Below are 23,439 nucleotides of genomic sequence, written 5' to 3'. Positions count from 1 at the left end.
AATCCTTGCGCCTTTCATCGTTTTCTATTTTAATTTTTGCTTATTACTGTCTTGGATTTTTTGTTTTCTAGTGGTTGCACAGTTCTATGACACGGATGTGAACAAAGCGTACGTGATTCGTGGTAATTCAGCGGTTTTGAAATGTGAAATCCCGTCATTTGTTGCTGATTTTGTCCATGTCGTGTCTTGGCATACTGACAAGGATGAGATCTTTATAGCTGGAACAGAATATGGTTTGTAATTTAAACAATCGGAATAAGTTATAGGTGAAGAGGGGGGTTCTCATTATTCCCATTTATTCTATTCTTTCATTGTTATGTATGCTCCCAAATGCACTTAGTTTGAAAATTTTGATAACCTTTAAAGGTGGCGATTATTTTGAAGACTGCAAGTTCAAATTTGTTTCCTGTTTAGGTACACATATTATTTGATTTATTTATATTGTGCTCCAGGGAAGATCCTTAGTCGCATTGGGTTGAAAACTGAAGGCAGAAGCTTATTGTTTTTCTTGGATACCACGGCAGATTCTCAATCTTCAATTTCTAAGCAATATACATATCTCAGAAGCTTAGTGGAGAGAAAGCGACTTCCACAGATTATACCTTAGAGGAATGCGTTCAAAATCACTTAACTGTCAAGGGATTGCCGAAATAGAACAAGCTAAAGTTACTAAATCAAGGCTTGACCGATCGATGGTAAAACCGGCAAAATCCACCTTATAACATCCCAAGCAGCCAAAATTCTGATTTCATATTCGTCCTTATATCTCCTACGTAGGCAAGGCATTCAATACAACCAAACTATCATATAGAAACATCGTGGCAATGGGCTCAGTCATCATCGAAAGCGGCCTTTTAACCAGTAAACTGCACATTCTGTGTCTTGAATAGACATCCTTAGATCCCTAAAGATGACAAATACGCATGTACCAAGGTCTCTTCTTTCGTCAGTCGTGCATTAAGTAATGCATTTTTTGATTATATACCCCAGAGAAAACCTCTTAAAGGAGGGAGTACCAGCTGCCAAAAGATGTCACATCGATACGAAGTACGCATTTCGATCCTGTTGTGACATCGCGGGATCTTCAAGAGCAGAGATTATCTGAAAAATTTAGATCAACCAATTAAATTATCTTAACATCATACTTTCACGTTGCCCTGAACGCATCAGATTCTTACGCCTGCAATGTCAGTTTTCGGATGAATCTCTTACAAAAGGCCATAGTAAGGTTCCTTTCTTTCTAAAATTGCAATTATTATGCTTTTATCTGTTCATATTGGAAATTCAACGAAAAAAATGTTTCACTCCCAAAATGAGTTCTGTAGATATTTGGCCATCCAATGTTGAAGATACGGAATTAAAAGCCGAGGTAGAATGTGATACGAAAAATACAAAAAGTTAGACGTGAATATTTTCGCATATTTCATATGTTCTCGCCCCTTAGAAGTAGGAAAATGAGAAAAACTCAGAAAATGAATGCCGCAGTTATTTGCCAAAATCAATAAATTGTGTTAACTACAAGTGACCAGAGAGAGGAGGCATTTTTTTAAATCGTATCGATAACCGGCATAGGCAATGGCTGGATTGTGGACAACTTATGTAGCAAGCGACAACACCTTTCCAATACCAATAAGGTTATCAAACGGTATGTAGGATTCATACCACCTAAAACCAATCCCACTCGCAACCCCGAAGGACTACCGTGAAGTATTGTCTCGTGAAGAGGGCTTTGGTCTACAATAACGTTCAAAGCGAGCCCCCATCGCCATCTCGTTTCTCTCCAGTTCCTGGATTTTTTTTTGGATTACGGCTATTATTACCTTCACTCAATGACCTCATCATCTTCTTCACGAAATTGTGGACTCCAATGGCTACGTTGAGGGGGCTTTCTTTCATGCACGAATCTCGGACAATGGAACATACCATACTCCAGGCCCTTGACTGTTGCAGCGCATTCAAGATAACCGAAACGGTGTGAGCACTTCCTATAATCACCATGTGCCATAAGGAATTTCACTTATCCATGTTTTTGATTGACCCATCTCTCAGTACATGGGATAGTCACGCGGCTTGTTTCTAAATTAGGTCACTATTGATGCTATTTCATGGACAGCTTCTAGTGGTTCTCCGACAAAAATAGCTTCATTCGATGCTGTGTTATTTGGGCTGCACATCCTCAGCGCGATTAGCCATTATATTGAACTCATCACTTCCCGGTTCACCGTGTTACCTACTATCCCCGTCCAATAGGGGATTCCGCCACTTTTGTGAAAAGAAAGCTGTTACTATATTCTAACTGTTGGTATTTTGGCTTCCTCCGTGGTCTCGGTTTTGAGTAAAACAAAACCTTATTCGAACCGGTTTACTGTGTGTCTGTCTGTCTTTTTTCTTAGGAAGTGGAAATCTTAAAAAAAAACACTGGTCTGGACACACCAGCGTGTGGGATTTTTACCCGCTAAAACCATCCCCGACTCCTTCCCTGCCCCGCGGAACTACCATATGAAATATGATACATGCTCAGGGTCCTCTAGGACTCCATCGCAATCTGGACAATCGGGTGAGGTCTCCAATTTAAACCTGTGCAGAGACACTGGGTGAGATTATAATTAATCGTCTCGTCTCTCCAACCACTCTTTGATGGCAGGAATGAACCTGTGAGTCCACAGACTCTTTCCCCTTGCTATCTATTTATGGATCTCTCTCCCTCTCAGCTTTCTTCGTCTGCGATCAATAGGAGATTGGCTTCGTATTTTATATGTTCGCCATCTCATCTGCCAAGATCTCAATCGGCATCATTCCCGAGGTAACGAATGCTGCATCATCTGATATATTCCGGAAGGCAGAACATACCCTCAGGGCTGTCCTCCTGTAAACTGCGCTCAGTTTGTTAGCGTTAACTGATATCCGCAACGCCTCTCTCCAAGCTGGGGTCGCATAGAGTATGATTGAGGTTACCACTCTGGCTATAAGCAACCACGTTTGGCATAATCCTTGCCAGGTCTATCACCACCCCCAAGTATTTGGTCTGATGGCTTGAAAGTGATGATATGATTTCCAATCCTAATACAGGCTTAATTTCTCTTCCGGCGTTTAATAATGAGGACCGCTTCCGTTTTTTCCTCCGGAAGTGTCCGATCAGAGTTCTCTAGCCAACTTTTAACAGCACTGATTGTCTCGTTTGAGAATAACTCAGCATCTTCGAGATGCTTTGCGACAACAACCAGCGCTAGGTCATCAGTGTAATTCACCACCTTGGCTTGCCCCGGAAGGGGAAGATTAAGTACATCGTTGCACATGACGTTCCACAGTAATGGGCCTAATGCGGAGCTCTGCGGGACACCCGCGGAGACAACGTACTCCTGGGGTCCGTCACCGGTGTCTTACCATAGCCCCGTTTCAACGAAATAAATATCAACGGTAGCAGTCATCTAGGCGGGAATAGTAACCTTCGCTAGGGGTTTGTGTATTAGATTCCAATTGGTCGAATTGAATGCATTTTTCACGTGCAGTATTTGCTGACTACCCTTTCCGTGAATTGCATTTTCGGCCAAGCCAGTAACCAATCTAATGGCATCAATGGTTCATCTGGCGTTACGGAGCCCATACTGCCGATCTGAAAAGCTGCCTTGTCTCTCAACAACTGGGAGTAATCTACTATAGATTATTTGGTCCTCAGTCCGGGCCTGGCGCTTTACTGTCTCCTATTCTACCGCAGATCTCAAGCAGCTTGCCTCTGTTGATTCGCGGAATTGCCGTCACATTCAGAGGTGGTTGGAAAATGTCGGTGACTTGCTCATGCGTGGGGAATAACCCCTGGATGTTTTTCAGCAAGAGGGTGGGATCCGTGATCTGCGGAGAACCTGAACCTGAACCGTCCCATCATGATTCTATAAGCACTGCCCCAGGGGTTTACATCCGCTTCTGAGCAGATCTCCTTAAAGCATTTCCTCTTGATTCCTTTGATGGCGAGCTTGAGGGTTTTGCAGGCTGCTTTATAGGCGCACTCTTTTTGCCCCTGATTGACTTTACCAACCGACCTCTGAGCCGCTCTTCTGCTCGGTGGCAAGCTAATCGAAGGCTAGCCAGTTCACCATTCCTACTACTACTGGGGAATGAGCACTTCCTAGGCATGGATGTATCACATATTTTGGCGATGCATTGGGCCACATGGACGGCTCTTTCCGCAGAGGCGCCTGCTCTATCAGGTTGATATAACTACACCTCTATGAAGGTTTGTTCATCCAAAGCTTTTGCGGACCAGCCTGAAATCTCTCTCGGTTTCGGGCATGATGGGTATTTTCTCTGCGGCTCGACACATGTCTCAATGAAGATTGCCTGGTGATCGCTGTGGCTGTCGCCTTCGCTGACGCATCAGGACATAACACGCACCAGCGTAGAGCTAACAAAGGCCAGGTCTACAACCGAACCTGACTCCCCTTTCTGAAAAATGCTTACAGTCCCTTCGTTACCCAAAACTATGTCCATCTGAGCAAAAGCTTTTCATAAACTGCGCCCCCGGTATTTTATTCTCTGCTACCCCACTCTAGGGCCCAAGCATTGAAATCACCGGCAATCACCTTTGGACTTCGTACCCTTGCTTCGAGAACAATATTATCAAGCATTTCCTCGAATTCAGACAGTGTCAAACTTGGTGGGGCATAGCAGCTGTATACGTATCCACCACTTATTTTCGCCCACACAAACCCGCTGGCTGCCTGACTGGTAGTATAATACATTGTACGGCATGTCGACCGCAAGCCCATATCGGCGCTCCACCAGTCGAATCTGTGACCCATATGCCACTGTGACGGTTTCTATACGGTTCACTTGGCGATTTCCATCTCAAATTCGAATGTGGTCTGCTCATGTAAATCCTGAACGATCTTGCAAAGATTGAGATTTATTTGAATAAATCTTATTTTTTCATTACAGTGAGGGCTTTCTAAATTCTACACATTTACCACCTCCGGAAGAAAACCCCGGTTATCCTGTCTGTCTGTCTGTTCGATTGATACCAAACCTGGTGGAAAGGTGGAAACTGTGAACGCTCACACATACAGTGAGTTATATTTCATTCTACGTCGACCTTAAGAAGGAGTCCCCATACATGCAAAAGGGGAGTAAATTTCTTTTTCGTAAAATATAGTCATGTGGGGTGTCAAATGAAACGTCTCGGTTAGTACTTTTGACATTTGTTGGAAAGGTGCGAAGTGCGGGGGGTCGAAAGTGATTATGTTTTTAACGGACCCATTCTTAGAAACCACCAAACAGAAAAATCTGAAAAAAAATCAAGAGGCTGCCTCTATATGTTGCCTAGGCTCCGAAATATCCTCCATACTGATATATTTTCAAATAAAGTTACTAGTATATTACTATAATTTTTAGTAATTGGCTGCAAAACCTTCTTTAACTTTATCCTCCAGTAATGTAGGCTATAACATAGAGAACGATTCTACAAAGTTTAGTGGAAATCGCACTACTACTATCAAAGTGATAATAGGTCAAAGTTGTCGCTTCTTTGAAAATTCAAGATTATGAATGTCAATATGACTCGAAAGTGGATAATCATCATCATCAATGGCGCAACAACCGGTATCCGGTCTAGGCCTGCCTTAATAAGGAACTCCAGACATCCCGGTTTTGCGCCGAGGTCCACCAATTCGATATCCCTAAAAGCTGTCTGGCGTCCTAACCTACGCGATCGCTAAATCTTAGGCAGGGTCTGCCTCGGCTTATAGACTTTCCGGGTGGGATCATCCTCATCCATACGAATTAAGTGACCCGCCCACCGTAACCTATTGAGCCAGATTTTATCCACAACCGGACGGTCATGGTATCGCTCATAGATTTCGTCATTGTGTAGGCTACGGAATCGTCCATCTTCATGTAGGGGGCCAAAAATTCTTCGGAGGATTCTTCTCTCGAACGCGGCCAAGAGTTCGGAATTTTTCTTGCTAAGATCCCAAGTTTCCGAGGAATACATGAGGACTGGCAAGATCATAGTCTTGTACAGTGAGAGCTTTGACCCTATGGTGAGACGTTTCGAGCGGAACAGTTTTTGTAAGCTGAAATAGGCTCTGTTGGCTGACAACAACCATGCGCGGATTTCATCATCGTAGCTGTTATCGGTTGTGATTTTCGACCCTAGATAGAAGAAATTGTCAACGGTCTCAAAGTTGTATTATCCTATCCTTATTCTTCCTGTTTGACCAGTGCGGTTTGATGTTGTGCCTTCATTAATGTGCACCCCAAGATCTCGCGCGATCACTGCCTGCTCGATCTGGATGAAGGCAGTTTGTACGTCTCGGGTGGTTCTTCCCATGATGTCGATATCGTCAGCATAGGCCAGTAGTTGGGTGGACTTAAAGAGGATCGTACCTGTTGCATTTACATCAGCATTACGGATCACTTTCTCGAGGACCAGGTTAAAGAGGGCGCATGATTGGGCATCCCCTTGTCGTAGACCGATCGAAAGTGGATACTCTCACATAATATATGCATATATTATGTGCTACGTTCCAGCTTCCGGTTTCCCGACTTGTTCATAGTACTGGCTATTTCGTCCTTGAGGGAAATTTTGGCCGTATCATGAGTTTCGTTGATTTGTTTTTGAGCAGTATATTTTTCATTGATTTACAGACTTGGGATTTTAAGTCAAGCAAACTTGTACAACGTACTCCTGCAGCGAACTCAATAATCACACTTTCTTTGCCTTATTTCCTATCATGCCAAAGGTATTATTTATACCCCCAAAGATATTTCCCGAGCTCTGAGAAAGTCTCCTCCCTAACCAACAATAAATTTTACATCTTATCTCAACATAAAATTATTTTCTAATTAAAAAGATAACCAATCTTTCCGTTATGTAAATTTTCTAACACTTAAATTAGTAGCCACAATCGATTAGCAACGGTTCGTTTCTCTCGCGCTCCTGACAATACGTTCTTCCGCACAAAATTCTTTCCCGGGACGGATGATCTTAAAATTTCACAAGTCACATCTTAACAATGCAGGGCTTCGGTGTAATTGTTCTTTAATAATATGAAGGCGTGCTCTCTTTTGCTATTTGTCCCCCAGCAGCTCTTCAAGTAATTCAATCTACACTCCACCCACGAATTACATAGTTTCGCAGGTTCTTTCCACTTAGTCATGGGCTCTATTATCTTCACTCCTCGCTAGAACATAGAATCTGGAGCCGGAAATAATTAAAGCATTTGCTTGCAACAAAATGACCAGCACATTGTGAAAACTGTGGAGAGTTCCTCGTATATAGTTTTTTGTTGCTTTAGATATTTCTTGTGTTGCTTCATATTCGCTCGTACAGAGAGTGATTGCGATTTCTGAGTCAGCCCAGGAGTCTTGGAAAATCGTTTGTCGTTGAGGCACTTTTACTTCTTGACCGTGAACTTGTTTGATTGTTTCCCTTCTCACATGCTTCGTCAGCCAATTATTTTCAAATTAGTTGGAACTAGGTTGACTTCCGCCGTCTGGATCTGGCTTGCTGTAGCAGACTTTGAACTCAGGGCTCATTATTTATTATTATTGGTTTGCTTCTCCTTCTTGTTGAATGAAAATGATGGACAAGGTAGGTTACCTTGTCCACCATCTCCATTCCTTATTATCTACCGCGCCTCATTTCAGTCTGATTTATTTCCTTTCAGTTTTGAGGTAGCCCAACCGAATTTCGTAACTTCTCTAATGATCGACATTACGTAGGAGTCTTGATGGTCACTGGCCACTGCCGGAAAGTAGTTGGTTGTTACTCCAGTAATTTTTTTGGGAATTTAACTACCATGCTTCAAGCGTGACGAATTATTTTTTATTATCATTGCTGTCATAATTCACTGACCCTAAGCACCTTACATTTTATATCTTCGCCTCAGTTGTCCAACAGTTCTACGAATCTGAGGTCAACAACGAGTACGTGATACGTGGAAATTCGGCGGTCCTTAAATGCTCGATTCCCTCGTTTGTAGCTGATTTCGTTCAGGTGGTTTCATGGCAAGATGAATCCGGAAATTTATATGGTTCGATAAACGATTCGCAAAGTGAAAGCAGTAAGGATTCGAGTGCCGAATCTTTTGGTATTTCGTAGTAGTTCGTCCCCGCTTCCTTTCCTATTCCTCCCATTTCAGGTTTCTTTTTTTAAATTTTATTCATATTTTCTATAATTTGCATTGATGATCTATTCTAAATCACATCGTTCCAGTTGTAAACCAATACTACGAAGCCGAGGTGGTTTCTGAGTATGTGATAAAAGGAAACACAGCCGTTTTAAAGTGCAATATTCCAAGTTTTGTAGCGGATTTTGTGAAGGTCGAAGCTTGGGTTGGAAGTGATGGGACTGAGTTTCTACCATCTGATGACTTTGGTTCGTCTTTCTGCTGTGTATACTATCGACGTACTACTAGTCCTCAGTCCTTGCCCACAAAATCCTTTTACTATATTTAATTTTTTTTCTGTCACTGAAACTTATTTTCATTTGCTCCTATCAAACTATTTAGTGGTGAATCAATATTACGGAGCTGATATTTTGATGGAATACGTCATAAAAGGAAATGCTGCAATTTTGAAATGTTCAATTCCATCGTTTGTGGCTGATTTTGTACGAGTTGAGTCGTGGATCGATGAAGAAGGAATTGAATTGAAGGCATCCGACGATTACGGTTCGAATATACACATTTTGCTCGGTTCGGAAATCCCTGTCCCTCCCAATCCTATTTTTATACCTTATACACACAGCCGTATTTTGTGGTAATTTATTTAAATCTTGCACTCAAAATTAAAGCTAAGTACTTTTATCGGACTGGCATTCTATTATTTGTGGAAATTGAAGTTATAGTCCTCAGCAGGATATTGCTAAGGTGCCCTCACTTTATATTGTCCAATAAAATCAAGCATCGAAAATTTAGACATATTGGAGTTTAATCTTTTTCGCCGACACCTTAGCTATTGTCTCTTAAATCCATTTTCCTTCAGATGAAATAAGTCAAGCAACTCGAGATTTGGCGCATCAGATATAAAAAAGGTTTTATATTTTTTTATGTGGAGAACTTTGTGCGTATTTGAAAACTCAGTTTTCTACTATTTTTAAAGACCTAGTATACAAAACTTAATTGAAGTATAATAGATGCAAACAACTGGAAGCTGGGAGGTATGGATTTGTGATGTTGTTTTTGTTGAACTGTTGATGATTTACGAAATTACTGGAGGCCTGCCTGATAACGATCAGGAAATCTAGCCCACCTGCCGGGTTGTCTCAGGTTTGTCACTGCAGATTGTTGAACTAGAGTTGTCCGATTTTCGGGTTGTTTCTCCCGGGAGCGATATTTCCACAAAGCTCCTGTTGTCGGTCTAAGATTGGGTCATCTTCGATGTTAGCAGCCTGATTCACTGGTGATGAACGTCCGGCAAATTCAACTCGTTACGCTGATCAGTCGATGTTCGTCCTGGTACGAATGTTGGAGTGGCTTCTTCAGACCGTCGTTACGGATGAAGCCATAGCAGGTTGTCGCTATGCCCTTGAATATGAAGACTCCAATGACTGTGCGTAACATTTGGGGATACTCGTTGGCGAATTTAAACACCGTCTCCGCAGCGTTTACACGGAGCCTTCCCTTCAAGATATCCAAATATGTAGTAGAACATTCTGAAAATTGACAGTCAATGCTTCCATCCAGCTTCTATTATGATTGTATATTGCTACTCTGAGATGATGATTAAAACGCTTGACAATCCCAGTAGCTTGAAATAACCTCGATTCAAACTGTTTTTCCATATTTGGGGTGATGAAAAGTGATATGCCGAATCGGCAGATCCATACCTCAAGGACTGCTCTGGCAACTGTGGTGGTTTCTTGATTGGGGAAGAGTGATACCTCAGGCGAACATGAGAAACGGTCTCTCATGGTCGCAAGAAGACATAAGCATAAGATCCAGATGCGCGTACTCGAATCAAAAACCACGACTCACACAGTTACAAGGCGAGTCACTTTTGGCGTTTGTTCTAGGGTGAGGTACGTGGTATAAGCTGTTAAAAACAGTTTTTCGGAATAGATCAGTGATATACCGTTGAATAGTCACTCCGTAATTGAGCTCTGAAGTTTAATTCAGCTGTTGGACATAAGATGATCATGGGGACGGTCTTTACGCAGAGATCAACTCATTTGAGGCGACCTTGAATCTGAAGCGGAAGTAGGGTAACCTACGTTTGCAGATCGGAAGGTGCTTAAAAAGCGATGAAAAAATGGCAAAGCATTTGCTTGAAATGCACTTCCCAGGCGGCATCCAAAAAATCAGCTCCAGGCCAACAATCGAATACAGCCTTCAACCAAGAGACTGAACTTTGGCAGGCAAAAAAATCACTTGAATAAGAAAAATGGGCATTTAATTCGTTCAACAGATACCACTCTGCGAGTCCTGATTGCCTCATCTCTGCTCTAGTAATGGAGGGAGTGGATATGCCTGGATTTATAAATTTCAAATACCTGGGTTGATATGAAGGCGGTAAACCCATCTACACGGACGTGAATAGCTTAACTTCCTTTCTACTAAAAGGACTGGAAAGACTAGTATTGTAGATTTGTTCGGTATTCTTAGGTGGTCATTTCACTGTAGACAACATACTTACCAAAAAGGCTGTTCATGGAAACAGCACCCCATGAGCCCAAGGCAGAAATTGAGAAGGGCATATAAATGGATATCGAAAGTGTCTTCAATTATACCTCATTCGTGGTGTTTTGTAATACGGCCAGATAGCTTGGAGTTAATTCGTTGTTAATTAGTTGAATTTTTGACATGCCGCAATAGAGGAAGATCCACATGTTGGTCGAGCAGGGAGGAGTCCTCCTTCCTCTGTTATGGATTCTGGTTTTGGACATTTTGTTATGGTTCGTGGAAGACACAAAAGTTTTCGCGCAGGCATTTTCAGACGATCTAACCCTAATAATTAGGGCCACGATTCTGCAAATAATGCGTGTCCAGATAGCTGTGTCGTTAGAGCGCAAGGCTGTCGTACGGAAGGTCACGGTTCAAATCTCACTGCTGACAGTGTATCGTGATTTGACGTCGGATACCAGTCGACTCAGCTGTGAATGAGTACCTGCGTCAAATCAGGGTAATAATCTCGGGCAAGCGCAATGCTGACCACATTGCCTTCTATAGGGTACTGTAATCCTATAGTGTACTAACACACTTCAAGGCCCTGATCCAATATGGATTGTTGGGCCAACGATTATTTTTATTCTGCAAATAATCCACAGTGGAGACTGAATAGTTATGTTCGCTAGGAAGGCAGCTATACACCGCCCACCCTATCAGAGATGGAAATTTGGTTGGTATAGACAGTCAAATATTTAGAAGTGTGTCCCGACTCCAAGCTAACATGGAAGTATTATATCGAGAAACAATACCAAAAATGTTGTAGATTGTTCTGGTGCTGTCGAATTGCGATAGGCAAAATCCGGGAACTTTCACCACAATGGATTCATTGTGTATGCATGTCTATAATAAAGCCAATTTTGGTGTATACATGCATCGTCTGCTAGCCGAGAGTGAACTGAAAGGTTCGTTGCGGAAGTCTTACTGAGGCAATGGGTATTACGCCGACCAAAGCAACCCGCAGCCTACACTCTTCTGGGAGTGAAACGGAAAGCAGCTACCGACGAATATAGGGTTGATTGCATCGACGCATGTAAAGGCAACGTATCGCCCGGTCACGCGTCCATCTGGAAATCGTTGGTAAACCTCAGATGGGTCTGATGGCCCCTGATATAGTTCCTTGATTTGCGTTTGTCGTAATCACCAAAAGAAAAGAATGGGCTATAAATTGCCATAAGTCTTTTAAGTTTACAGTCTTAATAATCACCACGGACGGATCAATCATGGAAGATGAATTGGACTCACGGGTGTTCTCGGAAAGCCAGGTTATAGGACTAGCATGAACTCGGAAAAATGACGACCATATTCTAGGCGGAGATATCTGCTATTTTATTGACAGCAGAAGAATGTCTGCGATAAAAATGGCGGGGTCGCACGGCCAGCACAAAATAGTAACAACATATCAAACTAGTTGGTGTACAGTTGCCACCAGTTGCTACTAAAGGGTCGCTGATCGAGCGAAACATTCTTGATGTAGGTCCAGGGTACTCGAACGTCGCTGGAAGTGAGGAGTCTGACAGACTCTCTCGCCAAGGCTCTAGATCCGTGATGGTGGGGCCAGGGTCAGTATTTGGTATCCGATCAATTGAAATTGCAAGGATTCACAGAGCCAAACGGAGAAATTTGAATTCTTTCAACCCGGGCCTTATAGAAGTTTATTTTTATTGCGCCTTAAAAAGTGCGGTATGAAAATCCTCGTGGAGTCTTTAACAGGACTGTGGCGTTTTAAGTTCCGTCAATTCATAATCCAACTAATAAAAAAATCACTGTTTTATTTCTTAAATTATTCTAGCATTTCATTAATTATGTTACTTGCGGTTTCATCCAGGGCAGATGCCCTGCCTCATCTCCGCGTGGGAGCATCTAGTGGATGACTTAGGACTACCTCTATTATCAAACAAAAATCTATTTAATTTATGTTTTAACTGTTTGAAATTTATTTGTAGCCGTGGAGGCTTCCTTTTGATTCACTTTTAAAACATTGTTTCACGAAGTCATAGCCGATTCCATCCAGAGCTTTCACAACTGAGTGCGTTCGACATGCATATTGTCCGTTCCATAGGACACTGCTTTTTAAACTATCATATGGAAATATATAGCCAATGTGAAGGGATGGGGAGTCGACGCCGCATTTCATACGCAGCTTGCCAGCTTCCTCAGACGAAGATACCTCAGTGAGGTTCTCTTGAACGAGGAATCTGTGCACTCTCTACCATGGACGATGTTCTCAATTTCGAACGCCGGAGGCGGGAGACCATTGGATAGGCTATTTTAGGGAATAGCACAAAGAGCCTAAGCGCTGGAAGCTATGGTTGGCCTCATTAAACTAAACTTACTAACTGAAGATCGGATGGTGCCACATGACGCCAGACCCCGCAGTTAGCTTCCGCAACCTGAAATTTCTTTAGCGGAAGCTCTTTTCAGTTCATCATCACTGGACTGGAACATTGCAAACTTTGCGTAATGAATAACTGATTCCAACTCATCAACACGCGATAATGCGGTCTGGATATTGGTTGTAAACGGCCTGATATAATCTAAATAGCATAGTCAGATGCATTGGAGAAAATAGCCAAAGATACGCCAAATTTCGGATAAACAAGCATCGTTACTTGTTTCAATGCCTTTTCAGAAGCCTGAAAAGCGGTGGTAGATTTGCAGGTCTATTTGATTAGTGAATTTCCTTTGATTTTGCTGTGAAGAATATTGTTAAGTGGTGCCTCTACTGCTGCTGATCTCGTCATGAACCTTGTAAAAATTTAACATAGCCAAAAATACTCTGACCTGCTTCAAGTTGGCGTTGTTGCGGACATGTGCTTTGACCTTGGCTGGTAAGGGACGTGAGATCAGGTATCCTAAGAAGCTGGCCTCTTGCAGCAAAATATGCACTTGCTCGGGTTCACGGTTTTTAAGTGGTTGGTGTATTTTTCAAGCAAAGTTGAGGAAACTAATATGTCATCGATGTAAGCCAATGTATGTCTTCTTTAGCTACCGGGATTTTATTAACGGCTTTTACCAGGTCTCTTGTTGAAAGGCATTTTTACGGTAGAGCGCTTGGAGGTACTGGGTACTTTTCAACGCAAGTTCAGCTGTCCAATGCGTTATAATCCCCGCGCAGTCTGTACCTTATTCTTTTTAGGCACCAAATAAGGATGCCACAGACGGACTCCTTGTGTTTATCCTACCTGGAACATGGTATCGAATTCCTTTTTCGCGATATTCAGCTTGTCCGGGGGTAATCGTCTATCTTTTAAAGCAACTGATGGTCATGGCGTTATTTCAGTGGCATAGCTGTGTTGCGCCTTTGTCCGGCATCGATGGAATGGGATTTGTGTTTGCCGAAATGTAACTTCATTCGCAACTCTGCAAGTTGGCTTGATAATTGTTGGACTAGCCACTTTACATGCTTTTCTCTTCGTGAAATAGTCCCATCTGTTCTCACTGTATGACTCTTTTCTTGCTGCATAATCTTTCTCTCTCTCTCTTTCGACTGAAATACGTCCATGTACTTTCCTGTGTACAGCAAGCCCATTTACCACGCTAATAGGCCGGTTTGGATGATGTCGGTGTTTGTTTTTCGAAGTAAAGAAAAAATAATATCCTTTGCTTCGAAAAATATGGAGAGGTAAAGTGACGATGTGTTTTTTTGGGGTGAGACTCGCTCTAGAAAATTTGGGATTCTGGGCCGGAATGTTCTTTTTCACGGCGCAGCCAGCAATGGAGTTGTCACTTTTATGGAATTAATGTATGACTTATCTACTGCGGCTTTCGGCTCCTGATGGTATTTCCATGAGAGTCTACTCTGGTAATTAGGGAACTTCTTTCTTCGAGATTATGACAATCCAGATTATGGAGACACGTTTTAGCGAAAGCTCGCATCTTTCGAGTTGTAGTGGTAGTCACTTTCCACGTATTGCTCTCCCGAGAGAGAATATTAGCGACCAACAACTTCAGCTAGAAGTTGGTGTTGAAATAGCTAAATTTCGAGATTTTAGACAAAACAGCATCAATTTTGGTACTACCACCAGCAGAAATAACTCTACTTGGGTAGACCGATTGGATGACAAGGTCAATTCGATACGCATTAATGCAGATAGGAATAGTGCGATGGTCCGTTGGACTGCAAATCTGGAGAATTAGCTGGGCGCAATATTTGCTCACAATTTGAAAATGTTAGAGGAAATGTCATCCAAACCTGAAACCTGCATCCGCCGTTTACCTTCAGTTGGCATTGATCACTTCTTTAAGAAAGATGGACCATCGGTAGTAATCTTCGCCTTTATAATCTTGTCGTTATGTCTCTGTGAGTCATACAAGGATATGTTTATATTGACCTCCTCATATGGCCAGTATATCTGAATTATTTTGCAGGCATTCTCGTTCTCTACTATGGAGTGCTTCTCTAAGTCACTTTGCAACTTGCGGTATTACAAGTACACTTGCCTATTTTTTATCTATATAAACGTGCTTCACGGTCGCCTTGCGTATGATCTGTAAAATAGCTCTCCTGCGGAGTGATACGATTATGAGATCTACTATAGACCACATACCTTTTAATCGTGAAGTATATGCATTACGAATATTCTTTAATGTCACTACCAGCCCATTTCTCACATCGAATACTGCATTTCTTTATATTTTGCAAGAGTGGTGCTGGGAATGGCAAGAAGTGAATATGTGAATCCATCTTATTTTAGTTCTTTTGAATACATTGTCAGGGTATTCTTATGACCTCCGGGGAGGCTTGCTCTCCATATGTCTATAAACCTGCTTGAATTGGTTCTTACAAATATTCGTCTCCTACTTTAGGGACTTCTCTATTTGCCCTAATTTGATGTGATGATTTTATGGAGAATCTGCATCAATATGTTTTTCCTCAAGGGAGCCAAGGTGAGAAATAAACAGGCCAATTTTCTATCTTTTCAATTAAGCGAGCCGCGTGCATCATTATAATTCTACGAACCGTCCTCCGTCTTGCAAAACCCACTTTTCTAAAGTCCTATTAATTACTTTCAATTTTCCTCCAGGATTTGCAAATTTTCTGTGGTCGTTTTCGGTTGTCATTTTCGCTCACAGGTGAACTGGTTTTGCTTCTACCTACCAAGGTTGCTATTCGTCCGTGTACCCAGATGACTTAGTGGTTTGAAAACATTAGGCTGTCCCAGCGGAAGGTTGTGTTTCAAATCTCATTGGTAACAGAGGGACTTGTATCGTGACTGGATGTCGGATACCGATTGTGAATGAGTACCCGATTCAAATCAGGCTAACAATCATGGGCAAGCACAGTAGTCCTGCAGCATGCGGTAGGCCGAGATCCACTTGGATTGTCCCGCCAACGATTATTATTACCAGGGCTACACATAAGCATATCATCTACTCATACCTCTTAAGCGAATATGTGATCGTGATACGCCGTGCTGAATTACGAGAAGTACAACGTGCTATTTTACATCACTGTTGGTTTTACGTCCAATAAAATGGGAACCCTCGACAAGAATCATCCATCGGATTGTTTTCTGATGAATGCCCCCAAGAAAAAGTGCCTACTGTGGTATGAATCTTACCTTTTCAAACTTCTACGAGTACCGCTTCAAGTACATGGCAATCGAGTAAGAAAACGCAACAGTGCATATTTGTCCTCATGGATGTCACCTATAACCCCTACAAGTGGAACCTCAACAGCGAGGTCCTTGTGGAGCATAGCCGGGCTACCGGACAGTATATGGTACCTTGTATTTACAACCCGTTTTGTGAATTCGCGGCTTTTCTTGGGGGAAAGTTTACCTACTAACTCGTGTCCCGTGGCATACCGATTAAGCATGCTAAGAAATAGCCAAAACAGAGTTACACTATCATCATCATCAGCATCAACGGCGCAACAACCGGTATCCGGTCTAGGCCTGCCTTAATAAGGAACTCCAGACATTCCGGTTTTGCGTCGAGGTCCACCAATTCGATATCCCTAAAAGCTGTCTGGCGTCCTGACCTACGCTATCGCTCCATCTTAGGCAGGGTCTGCCTCGTCTTCTTTTTCTACCATAGGTATTGTCCTTATAGACTTTCCGGGCTGGATCATCCTCATCCATACGGATTAAGTGACCCGCCCACCGTAACCTATTGAGCCGGATAAAATCCACAACCGGACGGTCATGGTATCGCTCATAGATTTCGTCGTTATGTAGGCTACGGAATCGTTCATCCTCATGTAGCGGGCAAAAATTCTTCGGAGGATTCTTCTCTCGAACGCGGCCAATAGTTCGCAATTTTTCTTACTAAGAACCCAAGTCTCCGAGGAATACATGAGGACTGGCAAGATCATTGTCTTGTACAGTAAGAGCTTTGACCCTATGGTGAGACGTTTCGAGCGGAACAGTCTTTGTAAGCTGAAATACGCTCTGTTGGCTGACAACAACCGTGCGCGGTTTTCATAATCGTGGCTGTTATCGGTTGTGATTTTCGACCCTAGATAGGAGAAATTGTCAACGGTCTCAAAGTTGTATTCTCCTATCCTTATCCTTCCTGTTTGACCAGTGCGGTTTGATGTTGTTGGTTGATTCGTCTTCGGTGCTGACGTTGCCACCATATATTTTGTCTTGCCTTCATTGATGTGTAGCCCAAGATCTCGTGCCGGGTGGTTCTTAGGTGGTTCTTCCCATGATGTCGATATCGTCAACATAGGCGAGTGGTTGAGTGGACTTGAAGAGGATCGCGCCTCTTGCATTTACCTCAGTATCACGAATCACTTTCTCGAGGGCCAGGTTAAAGAGGACGCATGATAGGGCATCCCCTTGTTGTAGACCGTTGTTGATGTCGAATGGTCTTGAGAGTGATCCTGCTGCTTTTATTTGGCCGCGCACATTGGTCAGGGTCAGCCTAGTCAGTCTTATTAATTTCGTCGGGATACCGAATTCTCTCATGGCCGTGTACAGTTTTACCCTGGCTATGCTGTCATAGGCGGCTTTAAAGTCTATGAACAGATGGTGCAACTGTTGTCCATATTCCAACAGTTTTTCCATCGCTTGCCGCACAGGGAAAATCTGATCCGTTGCTGATTTGCCTGGAGTGAAGCCTCTTTAGTATGGGCCAATGATGTCCTGGGCGTATGGGGCTATCCGGCCTAGCAAGATAGTGGAGAATATCTTATAGAAGGTACTCAGCAACGTGATAACTCTATAATTGCTGCACTGTGTGATATCTCCCTTTTTATGTATGAGACAGATAATGCCTCGTTGCCAATCGTCAGGCATTGATTCGCTGTCCCATACCTTGAGCACTATCCTGCGTGTAATGTCATACTGAGTTTTCATCTTCTCATTTTGGTTAGCATATTGTGTGAATAAGGGTTTCTTGGAGACACGGAGGAGCTCTTTCTGTAAATACCTCCCAATAGATGAATCTTTTCCAAAATCTTCTTTTGACCCGCTCAGTTCTATAGCAATTTCGTTCGGAGATTGCTTAACTAATTGAGCGTTTCCTACCTACCGGATGTATGAAACAAGTCTCGCATTCGCTGGTAGTAACTGGTGTAAATGTCATTTGCTTTCATCCTGGGTGCTGGAGGACCTTCGCTGTTTTCTGTTTGTAGCCTTTACGTGAAGTGTGGAGATCCCTTGGCTAGGAGAAATTAGCCGAAATTCCCTTCTTTCTTTGACATAATTCCTCCTGAGTGTGGAATAACAACGGATCAGGACATGAGTATTTTAACATACCAGAATTGATTCAAAATTCGGTAACCGTTGAACCGAAATTTCCTTAGAAAAGAATGGAGCTACTCTCTTCCCTGTAAAACTGTTCCTTAATGTAGGACTTTATTTGGACATTCCACTTTGTTTTTTGTTTGTACCTCCAGATTTGGTCAACAGTTTCGTCATTAACGTTTAATCTTTAAACATTAACCATTTTCAGTTGTTAATCAATTTTACAAAGCTGAAATTCTTACGGAGTATGTCATTCGAGGAAACTCAGCCGTCTTGAAGTGTTCTATCCCATCCTTTGTCGCCGATTTCGTAAAAGTTGAATCCTGGATAGATGAGGAAGGCGTGGTTCTCACGACTTCTGAGGAATACGGTTGAACTTTTGATTTAAACAAAATTTTAGCTGTTAAGTACGTCCCAACGGCTCCTTACATCCTTTATTTTATTTTTTCTTTTCACAAAATCTTTACCCGTATTTTGGCTCATTATTATTTTGCTTTCTATAGTTGTTTCGCAGTTCTATATTACTGAAGCCGAAAATGAGTACGTAATCAAAGGAAACTCTGCCGTAATGAAGTGTAAAATCCCATCTTTCGTTGCCGACTTTGTGCAAGTGGAGGCCTGGGTTGATGAAGATGGAAAAGAATTGCGAAGAGATGAGACTGATAAATCATTTGGTAGATAACTAAGTTTTCTTGAAATACTAGATATTTAGTGGATGTCTCAGAGATCTTATGAAATCCTAAACACCCAATCCATTATCCTTTCTTTCATATTGATTTGAACTTTGGGTTTTTGAATTTAAGTAATAATTTTGACACAAACGCTTTTTTCGTCCCGTTTTCATAGTTGTAATTCAGCCTTATGAATCGGAGGCGGACAACGAGTACGTTATTCGCGGAAATTCAGTTGTAATGAAATGTGAAATTCCTTCATATGTTGCGGACTTTGTGCAAGTTGATTTATGGATGGATTCGGATGAGAATATGTTCTATCCGAATAGTGAACAGAATTACGGTATATCTACATTATTTCCAGGATTTTCCATCTTAAAGTCCAAAACAGTTCCTTCCCTTTTGTTTATGTATCTATTATTTTCTACATAAATTTAATGGGTTTTAAATTTGATGAGAGTTATATGCTGACTGAATTGTGAAGTTTGTATTCTTTTTGATGAATTTCATTACGGAGCGTAATAAAAGGATGACCAAGACAAAACATTAGGGCTTTATTTTTAATACATATGGGGCTGAGTTGTAGTTTCAAAGGATTATGCTTAAAATTTCAAGAAAACCATCCCGGAAAATTATTTCATTAATTTTCTATCTCCCTTCAATCTTCAGTTGTCCATCAGTTCTATCAAACTCGAGTTATCGATGAATTCGTCCTGCGAGGTAATGCAGCTACGTTGAAATGTTTGGTCCCTTCTTTTGTGGCTGATTTCATAATAGTTGAATCATGGGTTGCTGATGATGGCACAGAGATTACTTTGAATGGTGGTGAATTGGGTAAATAATACTCATGGTTTGGAGGAAAACTCATTTAGATATAACAAGTATTGCAATCCTATTACAATTTCCTGTGTTGATGCGCCTTGTCCCTATTCTGACTAACATGAATTTGCTTGATTTCTAATTGGTTTGATTCATTTCTTTCTTACCTTTCAGTTGTTAATCAATATTACGAGTCTCAGGTTTATGATGAATTTGTGATTAAAGGAAACTCAGCTGTTTTTAAGTGTCAAATACCCTCGTTTGTCGCAGATCATGTTGAAATAATTGAATGGGTTGATACGAATGGTGGAAGCTATATAAAAAACGCAACTGGTATTTCTTTTTCCTCTGTGATTAGGTTTTTAGATCATCCCTTCCTTGATTCCTATCCTTTTTTCAGTACAACTTTTTTATCCTACCTGCACTTTTTTGTCAGCACAGAACACATAGATACTTTTTTAGGCTAATCGGTACAGGTGTTAAAAATTGTTGCTCTCAGGAGTTTTCGCATAAAATTTTTTTTCTAGGTATTCGGTTTTTGACAATTCGAATCCAGTCCCACCCTTCAGGGAGAAAACTACCTTATTTCGTATCCTTGTATTTTCAGTTGTACCACAAAGTTACTCAATAAATGTAATGGACGAAGCGGTCTTGCGTGGAAACACAGCCATTTTAAAGTGTCATATACCCAGCTTTGTGGCTGATTTCGTCTTCGTTGCATCTTGGGTTGAAGACGAAACTCGAGAAATCTACCCGCCTAGCTCGAACAGCGATTTTGAAACCGGTAACATATATGATATTTGTGGATTTGTATTAGTTTTGGAATAGATGGAGAATAGTTCTTGGAATTCTTCAATGATTCCGAATCAACCACGTCCGTTAATATCTCCCTATCCTGTGATTGATCTGAATAACATCTTAGGAAATGTTCTTCAATACTCTTTTCCTGATCTAATCGTGTACATACATAAACGATGATCAATTTAATATTTTTTTAATAAAAAATTAATTTTAACTATTTATTAGTGACGAATTTATAAGATCAAAGAATAAATTGAAACTCACCAAACTAAAAATCTTGTGGTTATAAGATCAATGAAAAGAATGGTCTTCCTAGGAGAATACAGAAACTCAGATAAAGAAACAAAACAATTGATTGTGAGCCTTGCTTAATGAAAAAGACATAAAGCTGCTGGAGGCCTTAGAACTTGGTTGTGAAAAAGTGTGCTTAGTAGAAATATTGGCAAATTATTAAATTCTTTATTACCGGATACCACTTGGCTGACATTTAATCATTAATCACTGGGGAGCTCGTAGTAGGACCCTTTTTTTTTCAAAAATATGATAGATGTATATTTGCGCTAGTTCTTTTGGACAAAAGTGAAATACTTTTACAATTTCTAGAGTATTCGAATCCAGTCATGCCGATTTGATGACGGCAAGAAAATCCCTCAATCGATTAATGCTTCAACTTCTTCCATTTTATAATGGTTTGTCACCAGCTCTAATGTTTCACTACGATATTCGTTTGAACAAATTCGGTGGAGGGTGTTATCTTTATGTTCAGGTTACGAAAATCGAAAGGTATTCCGTTGAACAGTCCTGGAATTTTCTTGAGATTGTTACAAAGGGGTTACCTATTGATAACTTATCTTGCTGAGAATTAGGTAACTGCAGGGCAACTTTCAGGAATTTATCTCTTAACGATTCATAACTTCTACGGTGGGTGATGTAACGGCGATCTAAGTTAGCTTGAGGATTTTTGTCTGAATATTCAATATCGGTGTTATTTTACTTAGCTACTAAAGGCTAGAATGGAAGGATAATTTATCTTACCATGTTGGCCGATATCGGTGGTTTCTCGCAAGTGCAAACCGACTCACTCGAGGTTATTTTAAGCCAGTAGACAACTCAGCCTGTTTTCCATTACAAAATGTAGATTCCCGAAGCCTTATGGGGAAGGATATGATGCACTCAAGGAAAATATGATACAGAGCTTGTTGTGCCACTCACCTACTTTGGATTTGCTCTTCAAGTCTCGTGGCCGTCTGCTGGAAGAGCCTCCTCTCCATAATTGAATACGGTATAAAGACCACCACTAATATCATGATCGAAATAACACTTGCTGCCAACAATACTACCTCCAAAACAGTACGGTATGCTAATGTTACCTGCGCTTGTCGCTCTCGGTACATTTCATTAAAAGCACTAACCTACTCTTTGAAGTTGTAAAACAGCACGGACTGATTTATATTCATTAGCATGCATCGCTCACAGGATATGGGAGACCAACATTTGCCATACGCTAGTTAACCACAAACATTCCATCTGCAGTGTTGCATGTGGTGCTCTATACAGGTTGATGTAACCCATCTCCGAGAGAACCACATTCTCGTCAGACTGGGCTGCGATCTCACCAATCTGCGTGGGAATGAGTGTTCGCCTTGATTAGAATGGTCACTTCAGTTTTCGTCAAAGCTGAGCACCGTTGTTCCCAGTCTGTGTTGAGTTTGTTTGACTGAGCGAGCGGCGACTAATAACACAATATTATTTTAGTATCTGGTAATGAAACCATATATACCAACTAGTCTTCGTCTAATGAGTTTCGATTCGGCTGTGACCAAGATATTAGGAGAGTGGCATGCTTACAACGCGCTATCTTCCAGTGGGAATGAAATACAGCTTTGGCCAAATCTGCATTCAAAGTGCTGAATACCAAATCTAACTTACGTTTAATAACAATCTGAAGCACTTTGCTGGAAATCGCATTTTTTCTCCATGGCCAAGAGTGTACATAACTAGAGGAGAGGGGAGTGGATTGCTTTTGGGACTTTTTCAATAAAAAAGAGATAATAATAGGCCTTGCACAATTTTCTCCATGAGTTTTTCGAAGAGTTTCCATCTCGGGTTCTTGTTAATGTCATTAAGGAGTTCTCGCCAGCATCGGCCGTCTTATACGACCCCCTCGCTTATTCAATATAAGCGCCCATTGACGCTCCAACTGATTCCAAGAATTCAGTTAATGTTTTTTCTTCTAAATACACTTGCACTAACAGAAAGTATCTGTTGGTTCTCTGCATCCAGAACCAAGAACAAATTCCTCAAGAATAGTCAAACAGTGTGATATGCCCTTCTTACAAGATAGGCACCAAGTTGACGTGTGAAAAATATAGAGACATCTGACTACTGTATACGTCCTATAAAATCTTCACAAAAATACTAGAGGAAAGAATGAGACTGTACGCTGATAAAACGATTGGCGAATACCATGACGGTTTTCGGAATAGAAGATTGACAATTGACCAGCTACTTACAGCCGCACAAGTGCTAGTCAAATCCTAAGAATTCAACATCGACGTCCATCAAATACTCGTTGACCTCAAGAAGATATGAGACAGTATTGACCGAAATATACTGTAATGCTTGACTTGAGAGTTCCTTCAAAACTGGTAAGTCTCACCAGAATGACAATCTCCCACACAACAGTGCATGTCACAGTCAATGATAGCCTGGCAGATGCGTTTCACAGACGTCGGACTAACGCAAGGAAATGAGCTAGTACCTCTACTGTTCAAACTGGCTATGGAGCAGATT

General features: G+C 41.5%; 1 protein-coding gene across 11 annotated transcripts in view; it reads left to right on the top strand.

Annotated features, from left to right (window-relative positions):
• The window catches only part of LOC119655711 (Down syndrome cell adhesion molecule-like protein Dscam2), a 411,078-nt gene that overhangs the window by 127,663 nt on the left and 259,976 nt on the right, over window positions 1-23,439 (top strand). For 7 of the 11 annotated variants that reach the window (XM_038061733.1, XM_038061734.1, XM_038061735.1 and 4 more), the window contains exon 4: window positions 20,453-20,629. The exons of 1 other annotated variant lie outside the window; for it this stretch is intronic. In XM_038061733.1, the coding sequence (XP_037917661.1) occupies window positions 20,453-20,629 (177 nt within the window). Of the gene's footprint in view, window positions 1-71; window positions 234-18,858; window positions 19,030-20,452; window positions 20,630-23,439 lie in introns of all 11 variants that reach the window. 3 more of the 11 variants (XM_038061742.1, XM_038061738.1, XM_038061743.1) reach the window with 2 other exon arrangements.

The sequence above is a fragment of the Hermetia illucens genome, chromosome 4, assembly GCF_905115235.1.
Source record: "Hermetia illucens chromosome 4, iHerIll2.2.curated.20191125, whole genome shotgun sequence".
Taxonomy (NCBI): domain Eukaryota; kingdom Metazoa; phylum Arthropoda; class Insecta; order Diptera; family Stratiomyidae; genus Hermetia; species Hermetia illucens.
The sequence above is the reverse complement of the archived record's forward strand: the minus strand, read 5'-3'. Positions and strand labels throughout refer to the sequence as shown.